This window comes from Haliaeetus albicilla, chromosome 18 (genome assembly GCF_947461875.1).
Source record: "Haliaeetus albicilla chromosome 18, bHalAlb1.1, whole genome shotgun sequence".
Classification (NCBI taxonomy): domain Eukaryota; kingdom Metazoa; phylum Chordata; class Aves; order Accipitriformes; family Accipitridae; genus Haliaeetus; species Haliaeetus albicilla.
Window position 1 is genome coordinate 30676513 of NC_091500.1, and position 14477 is coordinate 30690989.

General features: G+C 58.8%; 1 protein-coding gene across 3 annotated transcripts in view; it reads left to right on the top strand.

Annotated features, from left to right (window-relative positions):
* Window positions 1-14477, top strand: part of LRP1 (LDL receptor related protein 1) — a 91392-nt gene that overhangs the window by 35732 nt on the left and 41183 nt on the right. For all 3 annotated transcript variants that reach the window (XM_069806461.1, XM_069806462.1, XM_069806463.1), the window contains 7 exons: window positions 7965-8127; window positions 9951-10173; window positions 10444-10633; window positions 12055-12198; window positions 12545-12781; window positions 13414-13594; window positions 14025-14247. In XM_069806461.1, the coding sequence (XP_069662562.1) occupies window positions 7965-8127; window positions 9951-10173; window positions 10444-10633; window positions 12055-12198; window positions 12545-12781; window positions 13414-13594; window positions 14025-14247 (1361 nt within the window). The remainder of the gene's footprint in view (window positions 1-7964; window positions 8128-9950; window positions 10174-10443; window positions 10634-12054; window positions 12199-12544; window positions 12782-13413; window positions 13595-14024; window positions 14248-14477) is intronic.

A 14477-nucleotide genomic window follows, 5' to 3' on the forward strand; every position in this document is an offset into this window, starting at 1 on the left:
AATGGCTGCAGGTTTGCTGATGTCCCGCAGTAACGGAGCTGGGGCCGTGCCGGCCTTGCCCCAGCGCTGCCAGCGTGAGGATTGCGGCTGGCTCCCAGGCGGAGCGGGCAGGAATGTTGGCTGCTCAGCAGGACATGTCCAGGGCTGCTGGGAAAGGGCTGTGGAGGTTCCTTGATTTATTATTTCTTGTTTTAAGGTTTGTTATTTTCTTTTTCTTTTATAAAACAAGCCCCCAGGAAGGGGTTTGAAATATCAGGACATTTGATCCCAAGTGCATTATAAACCCTAAACGATAGCAATCTGGCCATTATTAAAATACCTTCCTGGGCAGCATCTATCTAAACAAGCATGTCTAGGAGGTTGTTTTCATTGACTCCATTTCAGCCCTGTTACTCGTAATGACCTGTCCTGTTGCCAATAAGCAGAAGAGCTGTAGGGTTTGGGATAAATTGATTTCAGGGAGATGTTGCTCTGCAGAGGAATTCAAGTACATTTCTTTCCCCACTTTGCATGGAAAGCTATTTTTCTTCCTTGCTGCCTCATCCTAGCCAAGAAAGAGGCTCCGATGTGAACTTACTTGGCAAGAAAGCAGGATGATTGGTAATTTCATTTGCTGATTCCTTTCTTTTTTTTTTTTTTTTTTTTTAACTGTTTATGGCTGTTCTCATAGCAGTGACGCATGAGAGCAAGGGATGGGTGCAGTGTCTGGGGCCAGTGTGCTCATACCAGCGCATCAGCTCTTTGTGTTGGATGGGATGATGCCACGATGATTTTAATCGGTCTCTTAACAGCTTGCTGGTCTCTGTTCAGCCTGGAGGCGGATCTGCCGCGGAGACACTCAGGACCACTCTGCGGCTCTGCCCAGCATGTCTGGCTTTAATTACCCATCAGTATTTCCCCACATGTGGGATGGGGATAAGGTCCCCAACAGGACTGAGACCGCCAGCAGCGGAGTGAGCTGGGCTGGGGTGGTTTCTGTTTCTGTCTGAGATTTGCTCAGCGGTCCGAGGGTGGCAGCATCCCTGTGTCAGGAGGGGATGGCTCTGCGGTGCTCGGGCTTGGCCAGATCTGCTGCCCGAGCTGCCGTCTCCCTTCCTGGTGGCCTCGCCGATTGCCCGGGCTGCAATGGCAGAGTGGGGAAGGGTCTTCTCTGCCTCCCCCTTCCTGGCATGGGGAAGCCCCATGCGGTCTCCCCCCCACTGCAGCGAGAGCCGCTCCCCTCTGTATCCCTCCGGCCAGCCCTGAGGCATCAAGTGTGGGGCAAGCTGCATTCCCACGTTGCTGGAGACAAAAGTGTGAAATTAATGTCCTGAGTAATTGGGATCCTCTTGTGCATGGGGACGGGTTTGATTTTGAATGGACAGGAGCGTGTTTATCCCTGCACATATCTTTCTGTCTGTCCCGCACTGCCGCCTGCCGTGCTTGTGCCAGGTTCACCGTGCTGCGGCCGAGCCCTGCGGGGATCATCTCTGCCCAGACTGGCCCTGTTTTCGCTTTCTTGTCCCCCCGCCCCCCAAAATCATCCTGATGACAGTTTCTCAGGTTCCCGTTGAGCCTGTGTCTCTCTCCTCTCATCCAGAAGGAAGCCAAGCGCCCTGTCCCTCCGTCGGCCTCTGCTGAATATTTTTGCCCATAGAATGGCCTCATTAAGGCAGAGTAATTAGCGGTCCCTTGGCTGCCCTCCACGCAGCTGAGATGGAGCTTGCTCCATCTCTGTTTCTGCTCTTCCCACCTCTGGTGCCGCAGCCAGGCTCGCGCAGGGATGCTGCAGGGCTGAGTTGAGCCGTGGGGAAGGGGGCAGGTTTGGGACCGGGGAAGAGGCACAAGCTGTCTGGCAGGAAGGTGACAAAATGCTGCCCCAAGTGTCCCCCCACCAAGGAAGCTGGAGGCTGTGTCATCCTGGGGCTGCGCCTGGTGCTGGAGAGGTGCCGGTGGCCCCTGAGCGTTTCCCTTAGGATGCGGCTGGGATGCTGTGCTGGCCAGGGTGGGGGTCCGAGGCATGGAGGCGGTGCGAGCTGGGGGTCCGGGCAGCCCAGGGCTCCCTGGAGAAAGGTGATGCTCTGGCATCTTCCATTAATTGGCAGTCCCCCGGGGATGGCCAGGCTGGGGCTTTCCTCCCACAGCGCCCCAGTGACTGGGGGGCTGTGCAGCTCCGGGGGGACCGGTTTTACCTCCTGGGGAGTGTTTGGCTTGTGCAGGCATGCGTGTGCGTGGAGGCCACAAGGATCCTTCCGAGCGCCGAGTCAGATGTCCTGGATGTGGGCCACCAGCTTCCACCCAGCGGTTCCTTCTCTGAGCTAAACAGCTTAACAGAGGGGGTTTTAAATTTATTTACTTTCTAGCCTGGTTTTCTAAGGAAACAAGGCTGACGTGATGGCGGTGGCTGTGTGTGCCGGTGTCTGTCCCATCCACCGTCCCCTCCTCCCCATCTCGGAGCTGGCAGCAAGGCTCGAGGTGACGGCTCCTCGCACAAGGAGGTGTCTGTTCCTGGGGGCTGGGGGGGGCTGTACTGGACCCTCGAGGGGCATGGGCTGCCCGTCCGTCCCGCAGCCGGCGCCCTTCGGGGCTGGAGTTTGTCTTCGTGCCTGTCCTGTTAACATACTTCTAATTAAGGAAAATTGTCCCCAGGAGCAGTGTTTATCCATGGAGTATGTTGCCTCTACAGAGACGGTCTTGTTCTCTGGGGGAGAGGATGTCTGTGGAGGGAAGAGACAGAAATTCCTCCAGATTATGGTATTATGTAAATGTATCAAACGGATCATTCCCTATAAAAAGGAAAGTAGGAAACCAATGTATTTGAGAAGCCCTGGGGACTGCATTCCTGACGAGCCTCCGTTCCTCTTCTGGAGGCGTTTTTGAACCGAAACATTCGGCAACTTCTCCAAGCTTTTTTCTGCAGCAGCCGCGTGTTGTTGGCTCTCCCGGTGCCCGGTGCTGCGGGGCGTGCAGTGCGGCTGCCTGCCTGGGCTTCTCGCTGGGTGGCAAGTTGGACGCAGCCCCCCCTCACCCCTTGGGCTCTGGCTTGCGTGGGTTTTGCTGGGAGCAGGAGGATGCAGCGCCGACTGCCCTGGGAGGCTGCTCTCCGGGTCGCTTCTCCGCGTGGCTTCTCCGCTTCTTGATGCGGCACGGACAAGCAGTTTTGGTGTGTTGTCTGCTTGGGCTGTGAACCACACAGTTATCCGTGTGTGTTTCTGTGCGGCTGGTCACTGCAGCCCAAATGCCTCAGGGACTTGTTTACTGCTAGGGCTTGTGTTAGGTCTGATCCACCGTAGCTGAAGCAAAAAATGTGGGCTGTTCTTAGTAGATGCACTTGGATGTAAATATTCTTTATTTAAAAACAACATGCAAATGTCAGCAGCAGAGCTCAGTCCAGCTCTTTTGTCTGTCCCGTGTGCTGGGGTAAGGATGGAAACACACTTCAGCAGAATGGGGGCAAGGACCTCTGTGCCTGGCATTGGAAGTGGTGATGCTTTCAGCTGCTTCAAAGGAGAGGCTTGCAAGCAGGGTTCCCAGCAGAGCTGGGACCTCTCCTGACCAGTGTCCCTGTCCTGCCCTGCTCCAGACACCCCATGGGGAGTGCTCCTTTTAGAGCACTAAATTGAGAAGTGGGATTTCTTCCAGGCTGCTGCAGTACAGAGCACTTATTTCCAAGCTCTTTGCACCTTCACCTCTATAGGTGGTTTCTCTTCTTCCACGCTTAACTGTGCAAGAGTCAGGGCGAGCTGCTGAGTTGTATGCATCTTAACTGCAGCTGTTTCAGAACTGTGTCGAAATCCATGTTTTAGTCTGAGAGAAAATTGCGCATTTCCTTCCTCCTTGTGTCAGGCCACAATTGATGTATTTGCAGACTGCACAACAACTGATTCATGCAGAGGAAAGTTATGTGCTGGGTCAGCAAAGCTCGTTCCCCAAAAAACCCACAGCCTTGTGGTGCTTGACTAGTCGTGGGGTAAATCAGATGCTCCATGGCTAGGGTTAAGGGAGGGAGAACCACTGGCAGGAGCTGCTGTGGACAGCCGTTGAGTTGGTGACACGCTTGTGTCAAGGAGCTATTTGAGTGGGACAGGGTGCTCCCAGCCCCATCAAGCACAGGATGAAATTGGAATTGGGGAGCGGGAAGGTTATTGCTGAGAGTGCCTGGGAGGACTTGTAAGAGTTAACAGTGCCAAGAAGTTCTTGGGTGGAGGCTTCGTGCTTCTGCTGCCTCTTGGGGCAGTTGCTCTCCCTGAGTGTGCCCTGGTAGTGCTGTGACAGGTCTCAGCCCGGTGTCAGAGGAGTCTGGGCTGGAAGGGACATGTGGGAGCCTGCTCCTCCAGGCAGCTGGCCCCACTGGTGGCTCCTCAGGGCCTGTTGGCCCCAGAGGCTGCTTCAGCTTCTTCCACTGGTGGCCACGAGAAGGAAAAAGGAAAATCCAAGCACAGTGTCACATAGATTATTTTGTGGCAGGAACTTCAGCAAAAGTCAGGACCACTGGGTTTGTGTTCACTTGAGCGTGAAACCAGGAAACATCTGCACAGGGTGGGTTTCGGAGTTTGCTGAAGTTCCCACTCCGCCTTTGTTGAGCAACGTGCCACTTGCACGCTGGTGAACTTCGTGGTGCTCCCTCTCCTCTCTGTCCTCCCTTCCTCAGCCCTCTCCCCACAAGGAAGGTAATGGTCAAAGCCCACTTCAACCAGCGGCGTTCCTGGCCAGTGCCTCTGAGTGGAGCAGGCTGGCTGGTGTGGACGGCGGCTCGCCGGCCTGACGAGGTTGGTCAGCTTCTTCCAGGAAGAGCCTTTAAAGTTGACATTCCCTGTTCTCTGCCCCCACAAGCTCATTTTCAAACACTAGCAAGTAAATAAATCTTGGGAAATTAGTTTTGCATGTTGCAATTGCTTGCAACACCCAGCCATGGTTGAGCAAGGAGGAAGATTTGACTCTGGGATGGGAATTGGTGGGGGGGTGCACTCACCAGCCAGCCCTGCTCCGCTGCTGGGAGCTGCGGGCAGGAGGAGAGGGGTGGCTTCTTCCTTCCATGAAAGTTGTTCACAGGACCCCTCTTGTGCCTGGAGACAGGCTGGTCCCTGCTGGTGCCCCTGAGCTGGGTCCTTGCGCGCATCTTGCCAGTCACGGGTGGCCGTAGGACACCTTCCCTGGATGCCCGATCTCCTGCCAGGGGACGCGCGGCGCCTGGACAGGGAGAGACCGCGTCCCTCACTCCTCCCCTCTCCCAAAGCCAAGTGGTGAGTGGGGGGAGAGCTCTCTGTGGGCTAACACGAGGGGTTAAAAATAGACCTACGCTAAATTAGCTTCCACTGAAAGTTCAAGAGGAAATCCAGGTTTAGCTGAGGCTACAAGAAAGAGCTGAAAATAATAATAATAATAAAAACTAATTCCTGCAAAGGAGGGGGGAGGATGGCGAGCAGGGAGAGAAGGAGCAAGCTGAAAAACAAAAGCCTTTGAGGAGGGTAATGCTTTCCAGCTGCAAAAATACAGCCTGGGAGAAGAGCAAGTGCTTGCGTCACCCCCAGCTCTCTGGCCCAGCGCTGCCCCACTCAGAGCTGGGGCCCGGCTGGGAGACCCCTGAGAGGACCGGGACCCTCTCCTCTGACAGGGAGAGGTGAACACCGCAGAAATGGGATGAGGGAAGCTGCGGGCCCCAGGAAGCAAGCAGCTGGAACCTATAGCTTGTTTTGGCCATTTTCCCTTCTGATTCCCGTTTAGCCTTTGAGTGCCGCGTTGGTGAACTTCCTCCGCATTGGACGGGCTGGATGTGGCTCCAGCTCAGCAGGATGCGGCCGGTGAGGTGGCAGCAGCCCCGTGACGCCAGGGGCTTTTGGGGGAGAGCAATGGGAAAGGAGGACTGAGGTGTGGGTGAGCGCTGGTGACAGGGCGGCGATGACCGGGCCCCCTCCGGGAGGAAGGCAACGAGGAAAAGTCAAAGCCTGCAGCCGTTGGGGTCTGCACCCCTGTGCGGGGGGTGAGGGCCTCCACACCGTCCTGCCGGGCGCTCCCCGTCCGCCCCTGCTTGGATTGCTCCTCCGGTCCTGTGACTCTGACTCAGCCATGCAGGCACCAGCCAAGACCTGCTTTTTTGGGGGGGGGGAAATTCTTGCACATCCCTTTGCTGAAGCATTTCTCGCCCAAGCAGGACTGCGTGCGTGTGCATGGCTGTGCCGCCCCCTCCCCTTGTCAGAGGGGTGAATCAGGGCTGGTGGAGGGAGGGCAGGCGCTGGTCCAGGCAGCGTGACTCAGGCTGCCCTATCTCAGAGGCAGAGCACAGCCCTCGCCTGCCCCGCACCACCCCCGTGCACCTTTTTAGGTGGTTTTCGCTCAGCATGGAAACTTCTATCGCCAGCGGGCACCCAGGAGCTGGGTCAGGGGGTGCGGGGTCCCTGGCCGGACCAGGAACCCAAACTTTGCCCCTGCCGCACCGCCGGCTCTGGCGCATCACAGCGTGGCAGGAGCCCTGCGCGGGCCGTCGGCTCAGCTGGTTTGATGCTAATTCCTTGGCTCTGGCTGTTTCCACTTGTTTTTACGAGATGCATCATGCTGGGTGGTGGCTGCGGGTGCTGCAGCCTCGCCCTTCTGGAGGGGAGGGTGGTTGGTCACCAGCCGGCCATCGCCGCCGGCAGGACGTCCCTGTCCCTGGCGGCATGGCCGTGACACGAAATGCTCGGTGGAGGCGTGCAAGCAAGCGAGCTGGCCTGGATAACGCGGGGACTTGGGGTTCAGGTTTGTGCTCGGACAGGGCACCCCCACACCCCTGGGTGCTCATCAGTTGGGTCTCGTCAAAATCCAGGCAGCGCTTCGAGGTGCTACAGCAGGGAAGGGCTTGATATCATCAGGCTGAACCCTGCGAGCAGGGGGAGTGTGGGGCGTTGCAAAATGTCCTGGCTTGATTCATGTTTTCCCTCCCTCTGTGCTCCCGAGCTTCTGCGCTGGTTAATAATTCAGCGGCGTCTGGCCCTGCTCCTACGGGGCTGTCTGGGTCTCGATGTCCTCGGGGTGGTTGGGCTGTGGGGCTGCTGCTGCTCCTGTCCCTGCTCTGCCTTGCCCGTGCCAGCTGTGAAGCCGAGCTGCAGTGCTGGCTGTGTTGGCGTGGGGGTGGTACGGGGTCTCAGGGGGGCACTAACCGAAAGGACAGGCCTCCAGAGCACTTGGCATCTCCCAGAGCGTGTAGGAGCTGCAGCCCCTCACCCTGGCCTTTGGCCTGGTGCTGGCAGGCGGGTGGTGGGGGGCTGAGCAGCACCGAGAACTGACCTGGTTGCAAGGAAGGAATTTGGGTGCATTGAGTTTATCGGATTTAACAGGCTTTCGCTGGTTTAATTAAATACTTAAATGCTGCGTGCCAGATGCTGTCTCTCACCTGCTTCAGGGCTCAGGGTGTCCCTGCAGCTCTGGATTAGCGCTGCCCGCTCTGCCTGGGCTGCCTTGCCCGAGCGGGCCTCTGCTTGCCGCCCCAGGCTGCTGTGGTCCCTCCCTGCACTGCCATGGGCATGGGCTCAGCAGACGTTTGCTGTCCCGATGCTGTGGTTTGAATGTCTTCCCCTTCTGTGCTACTCAGCTTTCCAGGAGCCAGCTTTGCCTCCTCCCCTCCTTCGGTGCCCACCTTGCAGAGCCTTCCCCCTGCTTGGGCTGGTGTTCCCGCAGGATGCTTTCCCGGCTGTGTGTGATGTCTCCGACGGCGCTGCCTTTTGCAGCTGGGCTGCCTGGGGGGTGGCAGGTCCCATGTCCCTCGGGAGCAGAGGACAGGTTTGCTGTGTCGATCCACACGGGGCGGCCAGGGCCAGGTCCCTGGTACAGTGCAGATCACAGCTCCGTCGTGGCTCACACGGCCTTGCTCCTCAGCTACGTTTGTGCTCGAGATGCCTGGTGGGCTGGGACGTGGTCAGAGACCCCGTGCACAGGGACATGAGGGGCTCCTGGCTCCCTCCCTCCCTCCCTGCCTAACCTCTCCTCACCCCCCCTCTCCCACGGCCCAGATGTGGAGCAGATGGCTATCGACTGGCTCACGGGCAACTTCTACTTCGTGGATGACATCGATGACAGGATCTTTGTCTGCAACAAGAATGGAGTCACCTGTGTCACGCTGCTGGACCTGGAGCTGTACAACCCCAAGGGGATAGCACTGGACCCAGCTATGGGGTAAGAGTCCTGCCTGGGGCTGGGAGGGCTCGGTGTTGCTGCCTGGACCTGCACCAACAATTTGGGGAGGTGGAGCAAGCCAGGCGGGTCCAGCTGCTGCAGTCAAGTGGGGTAGCAGCGATCCTGCTGGGGAAGTGACTCGCCTGCCTGCGAGGGCTCCTCTGGGCTTTAGCAATGAGTGAATCCCGGTGTTTTCTCTCCCTCAGCCGAGACTGGGGCCATGTGCTGTAGGGTAGTCGTGGCAGCAGCGTTTTAAGCATCCCACTGGTACCAGCCAGTTTTGGAGGAGGTGAAGGTTTGGTCCTTAGGTATGGGTCAGAGCAGCCTGAGCCTCTGCAGCTGGCACTGCACCAGGAACAGACACTGGTGTAGAAGCAGAGCCGGACCAGTGCGGCACAGGCACATCAGCATCTGAACCTGGGTCTTCTAATGAACTGTTCTTGGTGACAGCTGGCAAGCATGTGGTCCTTCCCTCTGGGGCTGGTGGGGTCTCCTGTACCTGCATGCCCGTGTCCAGAAGCCCCTCTCTGGAGGAGCGCTTCCCACTCTGCCTGCCCTGGGCAGTGGCTTTGCTGGTGCTCGGTCCTACAGGAAGGACCTGGCCAGGCTCAGGACAAGCTGCTGCTTCCAGCTTGTGGCTGCATGGTTACAGCTCTGCACCGGCTTTCAGGAACTGAAACAGTCAGATACTTGCATGGATTGAGCAGCTCCCCTCATGCCTATTTATATGGGGCGCTGCGGTCAGATGGTAACTCTCAGGCAGCTGCCTTTTGCAAAATCCCGTGCATGGGGAAGCTGGGTTGCTGAATCATCGGCACAGCTCAGGGCACGTGCGGCAGCTGCTGGACCCCAGGAGCAGGGAGCTGGTATGACCGAGGCCCCAGTGGGCAGAGTGGAGTGGCATGCAAGATCCCACTGGGCACTTACTGTGAGCATGGTCTGGCCACCGGGCATGGGTGCAGGGGAAATCCCACTGCCCAGCAGGGAAGTCTGTGGGCGTGCGAGTGCGGTCTGCCTAACCTGACAGCATGCTCCGTCCAAGGGTGCTCACCTGTGCGTGCTGCAGGGTTCCAGTGAAACCAGTAAAGAGGCCATCTTCCCCCTTACCTGCTGCTTTCCAGATGGGTGCTTTTATCCTTGCTTGAATGAAGAGAGCTGATGTTATTGAGCAGAAAGTCTGAATTATTTTTTTATAAGTAAATATCATGTAGCAGCCTGGAGAGAGACTCTGGCCTTGAACAGGAAAGGTGCAGGCAAGCCCCACGGGTGACTTGGGCTCTGCAGCAGAGACCCAGCACGGCCCGGGTGCTCAGGGCGGTGGTGCTAAGCGCCGGCTCTGGGCTGTGCCTTGCCTGGGAAGCGCTGTGCCAGGAGCTGCTGCCACAGGCAGGACAGCTCTCGGACACACAGCAGATGGGCAGATGCATCAGGTTGTGTTTTAACATGTCAGCTGGTGGATGGCCCTGGACCTCTTCCTGGTGACACCAGCAAATCTGGGTTCAAGCTTTTGTCTGCCTGTCTCAGCATCTCTGCCCAGGTTGCTGCGGCTCCTCCAAGCTCCCCCTGCTGCCGTGCCTGGCAGCAGGTGCAGGCAGGTGCTGGCAGCCCTTGGCACAGCTGGGCTGTGCAGGCAGCGAGAAGCTCCCCTGGACCAGCCCCGGCTGGGAGCTGCTGTGGTGGACTCCAGCCACCCTTGTGCTGATGGGGGCAAGCCCGTGTCTGCAGGCACAAGACTGCGCCGTCTGTGCATCTGCATCTTCCCTCTCTCTGGGTTGAACGTGACATCCAGGCTCTGAGCTCCCATGTTTGCCCTTCTCACGCAGCAAAGTGTTCTTCACTGACTACGGGCAGATCCCCAAGGTGGAGCGCTGCGACATGGACGGGCAGAACCGCACCAAGCTGGTGGACAGCAAGATCGTCTTCCCCCACGGCATCACCTTGGACTTGGTGAACCGGCTGGTGTACTGGGCTGATGCCTACCTGGACTATATTGAGGTGGTGGACTACGAAGGGAAGAACAGACATACCATCATCCAGGGCATCCTGGTGAGTGGGGCTGGGGGGAGGTCGGAGGGGGCTAGAGGCATGTCTGAGCTTGGCCTGCTGGGGGGCTCTGGTCCACAGGCTTGGCTTTGCTGGTCCGTCAAAGTAAAGGGGCAAGCTGCTGAACACCAACCAGTTCTGCAGCACCTGCCTGCCAAGCCCAATCTCGTGCCCTAAAGGAGGCAGAGATGGGATTGGGGGCTTTGCACGGCTCAGAGTCGGGATTCTCATGTCTCCTCCTAAATTCCTTGTGGCCTGCGCGGTGCCTTCCAGATTGAACACCTCTACGGGCTAACCGTCTTCGAGAACTACCTCTACGCCACCAACTCTGACAATGCCAATGCCCAGCAGAAAACCAGCGTCATCCGGGTCAACCGCTTCAACAGCACCGAGTACCAGGTGGTGACGCGGGTGGACAAGGGAGGAGCACTGCACATCTACCACCAACGGCGCCAGCCCACAGGTGGGACCCCGGCCTGGGAAAAGCAGCTTCTTGGACCCCAAAGGCTGGGCGGTGATGGGGACAGGCTGCACCTTCTGAATTCCTTCTCCTAATGGGGCCAGACACCCAGGAAGGGTTCTCTTGCCCAGGAGCCTCCATCAGTAGCACCTTGTGGCCCCAAGAAGCCATTCTCAGCCAGGGCCTGACCCTGTCCCCTCACCCCTAGCTCCCCCCGACCCCGTGAGCTCTGTGTGCCTGGGCAGGGGTCCGCAGTGGGAGCCTCGCTGCAGGGGACAGCAGCAGAGCGAGGGGCACTGCCGGAGCCTGCCCAGGGGTGCCGAGTGCTGGGCGGGCCAAAATGCGCTGGCCCAGGGACAGGGACGGAGGAGCCAGCTGCCCAGCTGTGGTCCACAGGGACTCCCCGGAGCTGCCGTCCTGCTAATAGTGCTCCTTGGCCAGGGGCTTGGGTGGGATTCCTGCTCCTCAGGCAGCCGGGGCCAGCCTCTCGCTGGGCTGCCACACACCCTGGGGGTGCCCCTGGCCCCCTCTATCGCTCCGTCTCCTCCTGCGAGAGACACGGCAGCCGTCCCCATGAGCTGGGCAGCTGCACCACGTGGTTGATCGATCACGTCTCACTGGAAAGTGCAGGGACATTGGAGAAAATGCAGCATCTTGAAATATTAATGGCTCCTTTTGCAGTGCCCACATGCTCTTGGTCCCTACTGCCGGCATTGTTCACCCTTCGAGCAGGGCCATGCACTCCTGGGCACCAAGGGATTTCAAGGGAGTTGAAAGGCTTGAGAGCTGCAGGCACCGTCCCCTCCCCGCATCCATCCCTGTCTGCCTGCTCCACCCCCAGCACCTTCCTGCAGTTAATCAATTTACTCGTTTAAAATCCTCTTAGCAGCCTGCTTGGCATTTTCCAGAATATAAAACTAATTAGGAGATTTCTGAGCGGTGAAGGAGTGTGATTAAGGGGGCTCTCCAGGCTGGTGCTGGCTGTCCCCGCGCAGGGGCTCATCCTGCCAACGCTGTCTGCGGAGTGGCCGGGCATCCCCACTCTTGCCATGGCCCGTGAGGCCTGCGCTGGCAGGATGGAGGCACTGTGGACCAGTGGCTGTGGCAGCTTGCTGGGACACGCCGTGCTGGTTTCTGGTCTGCAGTGATCCTTCATCTTGGGCAGGTCCTTTTCCATCTCTGCATTGTCTGTCCTGTGCAGTGCTCAGCCCCAGGCTGACTGGCCAGGACCTCCAGGGGGAAGGGGCGCCCCTAAAGCCCAGAGAGCTGCGGTTTTGCCGGCAGCACTCATGAGACCGTCTCCACATCCCTGCTGTTGCAGACTATTGTCCCCTTCCTGGCCGGCATGGACCTGTGGCTGGGCAGGACATCTCTGTGCTGCTCTGGTTGCCCCTGGCTGCTGGAGCCCATGCTCTGTGTTGCAGTGAGGAGCCACGCCTGCGAGCCGGATCAGTTTGGCAAGCCGGGAGGCTGCTCGGATATCTGCCTCCTTGGGAACAGCCACAAGACCCGAACTTGCCGGTGCCGCTCTGGGTTCAGCCTGGGCAGTGATGGGAAATCCTGCAAAAGTGAGTCCTGGCCTTCCCTGGAGAGCTGCAAGAGGGGGCATGGGGGCTGGCAGAGGGCAGAGGGACTGGGGTGGGCAGAGGCACTTGTGCCAGACGATTGGGAGCACATGAGCCCAGGGACAAGCAAAGCTTTTCAGTTCCTTCCTTCCCAGTTGCAAACACCCCTTTCCTTCCTGACCTAAGCCATCGGCTGCCTCCTGGGCTTTGTGTTCCTTGTAGACCTGCTGGGTGCAGGGGCAGGTTGCTGCTTCCTCCCGGCCTCTGTGTCGCAGCTGCGACCCCGTGAAAGCCCTGGTGCTACGTGCCTCTGGCTGCCCACCACCACTGCCTCCCTGTCTCTCTCCAGAGCCTGAGCATGAGCTGTTCCTGGTGTACGGGAAGGGGCGTCCAGGCATCATCCGTGGGATGGACATGGGAGCCAAGGTGCCGGACGAGCATATGATCCCCATCGAGAACCTCATGAATCCCCGAGCGCTGGACTTCCACGCTGAGACTGGGTTCATCTACTTCGCTGACACCACCAGCTACCTCATTGGGCGCCAGAAGATTGATGGCACGGAGCGAGAGACCATCCTGAAGGATGGTGCGTGACCGGGGGGCCCAGCCTCGTCCCTCCCCAGCGGGGTCAGCCCCTGGGAGCTGGCAGCAATGGCCATCAGTGCATTTCCTCATGTAATGGCAGCGCTTCTGTCCTCTCCCTTGCGTCTTTGACCCTTAAAACTAAGGTTTGAAGCTGCTGTTTGGGTTTATCTGTAGACTGCTGTTGAGAGACAGGTACAGAGCACATGCCCCAGCAGAGGCGGGAGAGAGACCCCTGTCCCTGGATGTCCCCCTTCTGCCCAAGCTGGCCCTCCCCAATCCAGTCAGACAGGAGGAGGAGGAGGATGGGATGGGGGATCCTCAGTCAGGGTCCCTGGGGCTCAGTGCAGTGGCCAATCCATCCCCATGCTGCCAGCCGAATACATTTGTGTTGCCTGGGGTTGAACCAGCCAAGGACACTCCTGAATTTGGCTTTTTCCAGCCCAGGCTTCCCGTGGCTCCGGGGGAGCTCCTGCACTGGGGCTCGGGGAGGGGTCCGTTATCCCTGTCGGTTTGAGTTGGGCTCGGGTGGTGCCGAATGCACTGTGAATCATATGGGGCTGTCACTTCCACTTTTCATCTTCCTGCTGCTGCGCAGCCCTGGTGATGAGCGCCCACTCCTGCTTTTCCCCCAAGGCATCCACAACGTGGAAGGGATCGCTGTGGACTGGATGGGGAACAACCTGTACTGGACAGATGACGGCCCGAAAAAGACCATCAGTGTGGCTCGGCTGGAGAAGGCAGCCCAGACACGGAAGACACTGATCGAGGGGAAGATGACCCACCCCCGAGCCATTGTGGTGGACCCTCTGAACGGGTGCGGGTGCTTGGGCAGGCAGGGCTGGCTCCCGGGAGAGCACGGCTGCTCCTGCCTGCAGCGGGGACCAGCAGAGCTGGCGGTTGGGTCCCCAGCTCCGCACAGCGGTCACTGCGTCTGAGCAGTCGCAGTGCCTCACGAGCTGTGACAGTGGGGCCAGGCACGGTGGTGGCAGCAGCTCTGTGCTGCGTGGCAGCTTCAGCCTGGGCTCAGCAGCACTGGCGTGGCCGGGAGGGATTTCGGGCTGGGGCTTAGCTGTAGGCACAGGGCAGCAGGACCTCCCCACTGCTTTGTGTTAGCTGCTCTGCGAGAAGCTGGAGAGTTCATACCTGGTTCGGTGGAGGCAGAGCTGGTCACTCTTCAGATCAGTGGTGGGGTGGTCTCTGAGCCCAGCTCGTCTGCGTCTGTAACAGCTTAGTGTCTGCGGCAGGTGGATGTACTGGACGGACTGGGAGGAGGATCCCAAGGACAGCAAGAGGGGCAAGATTGAGAGAGCCTGGATGGACGGTTCCAACCGCAACATCTTCATCACCTCCAAGACCGTCCTGTGGCCCAACGGGCTTAGCCTGGACATCCCAGCCAAAATCCTTTACTGGGTGGATGCTTTCTATGACCGCATCGAGATGGTCTATCTCAACGGCACCGAGCGGAAGGCAAGCGGAGGCCCCACGGGCTCTCGGACACTGATTGCCCCGGAGCTGGGGCCATGGACAGCTGAGCCATTGCCTCAGCTGGCTGCATCCACCGCGGCTCTGCTCAGTGGGTGACTGGCCATGTTCGGCCGTGTCCCCCTGCCGCCTGTCCCCTCCTCTCTCCTTCCAATGTCCCTTGCCCTGTGCCTCCATGTGGGCTTTCCCTGGGCGCCCATCTCAGCTAACGACCA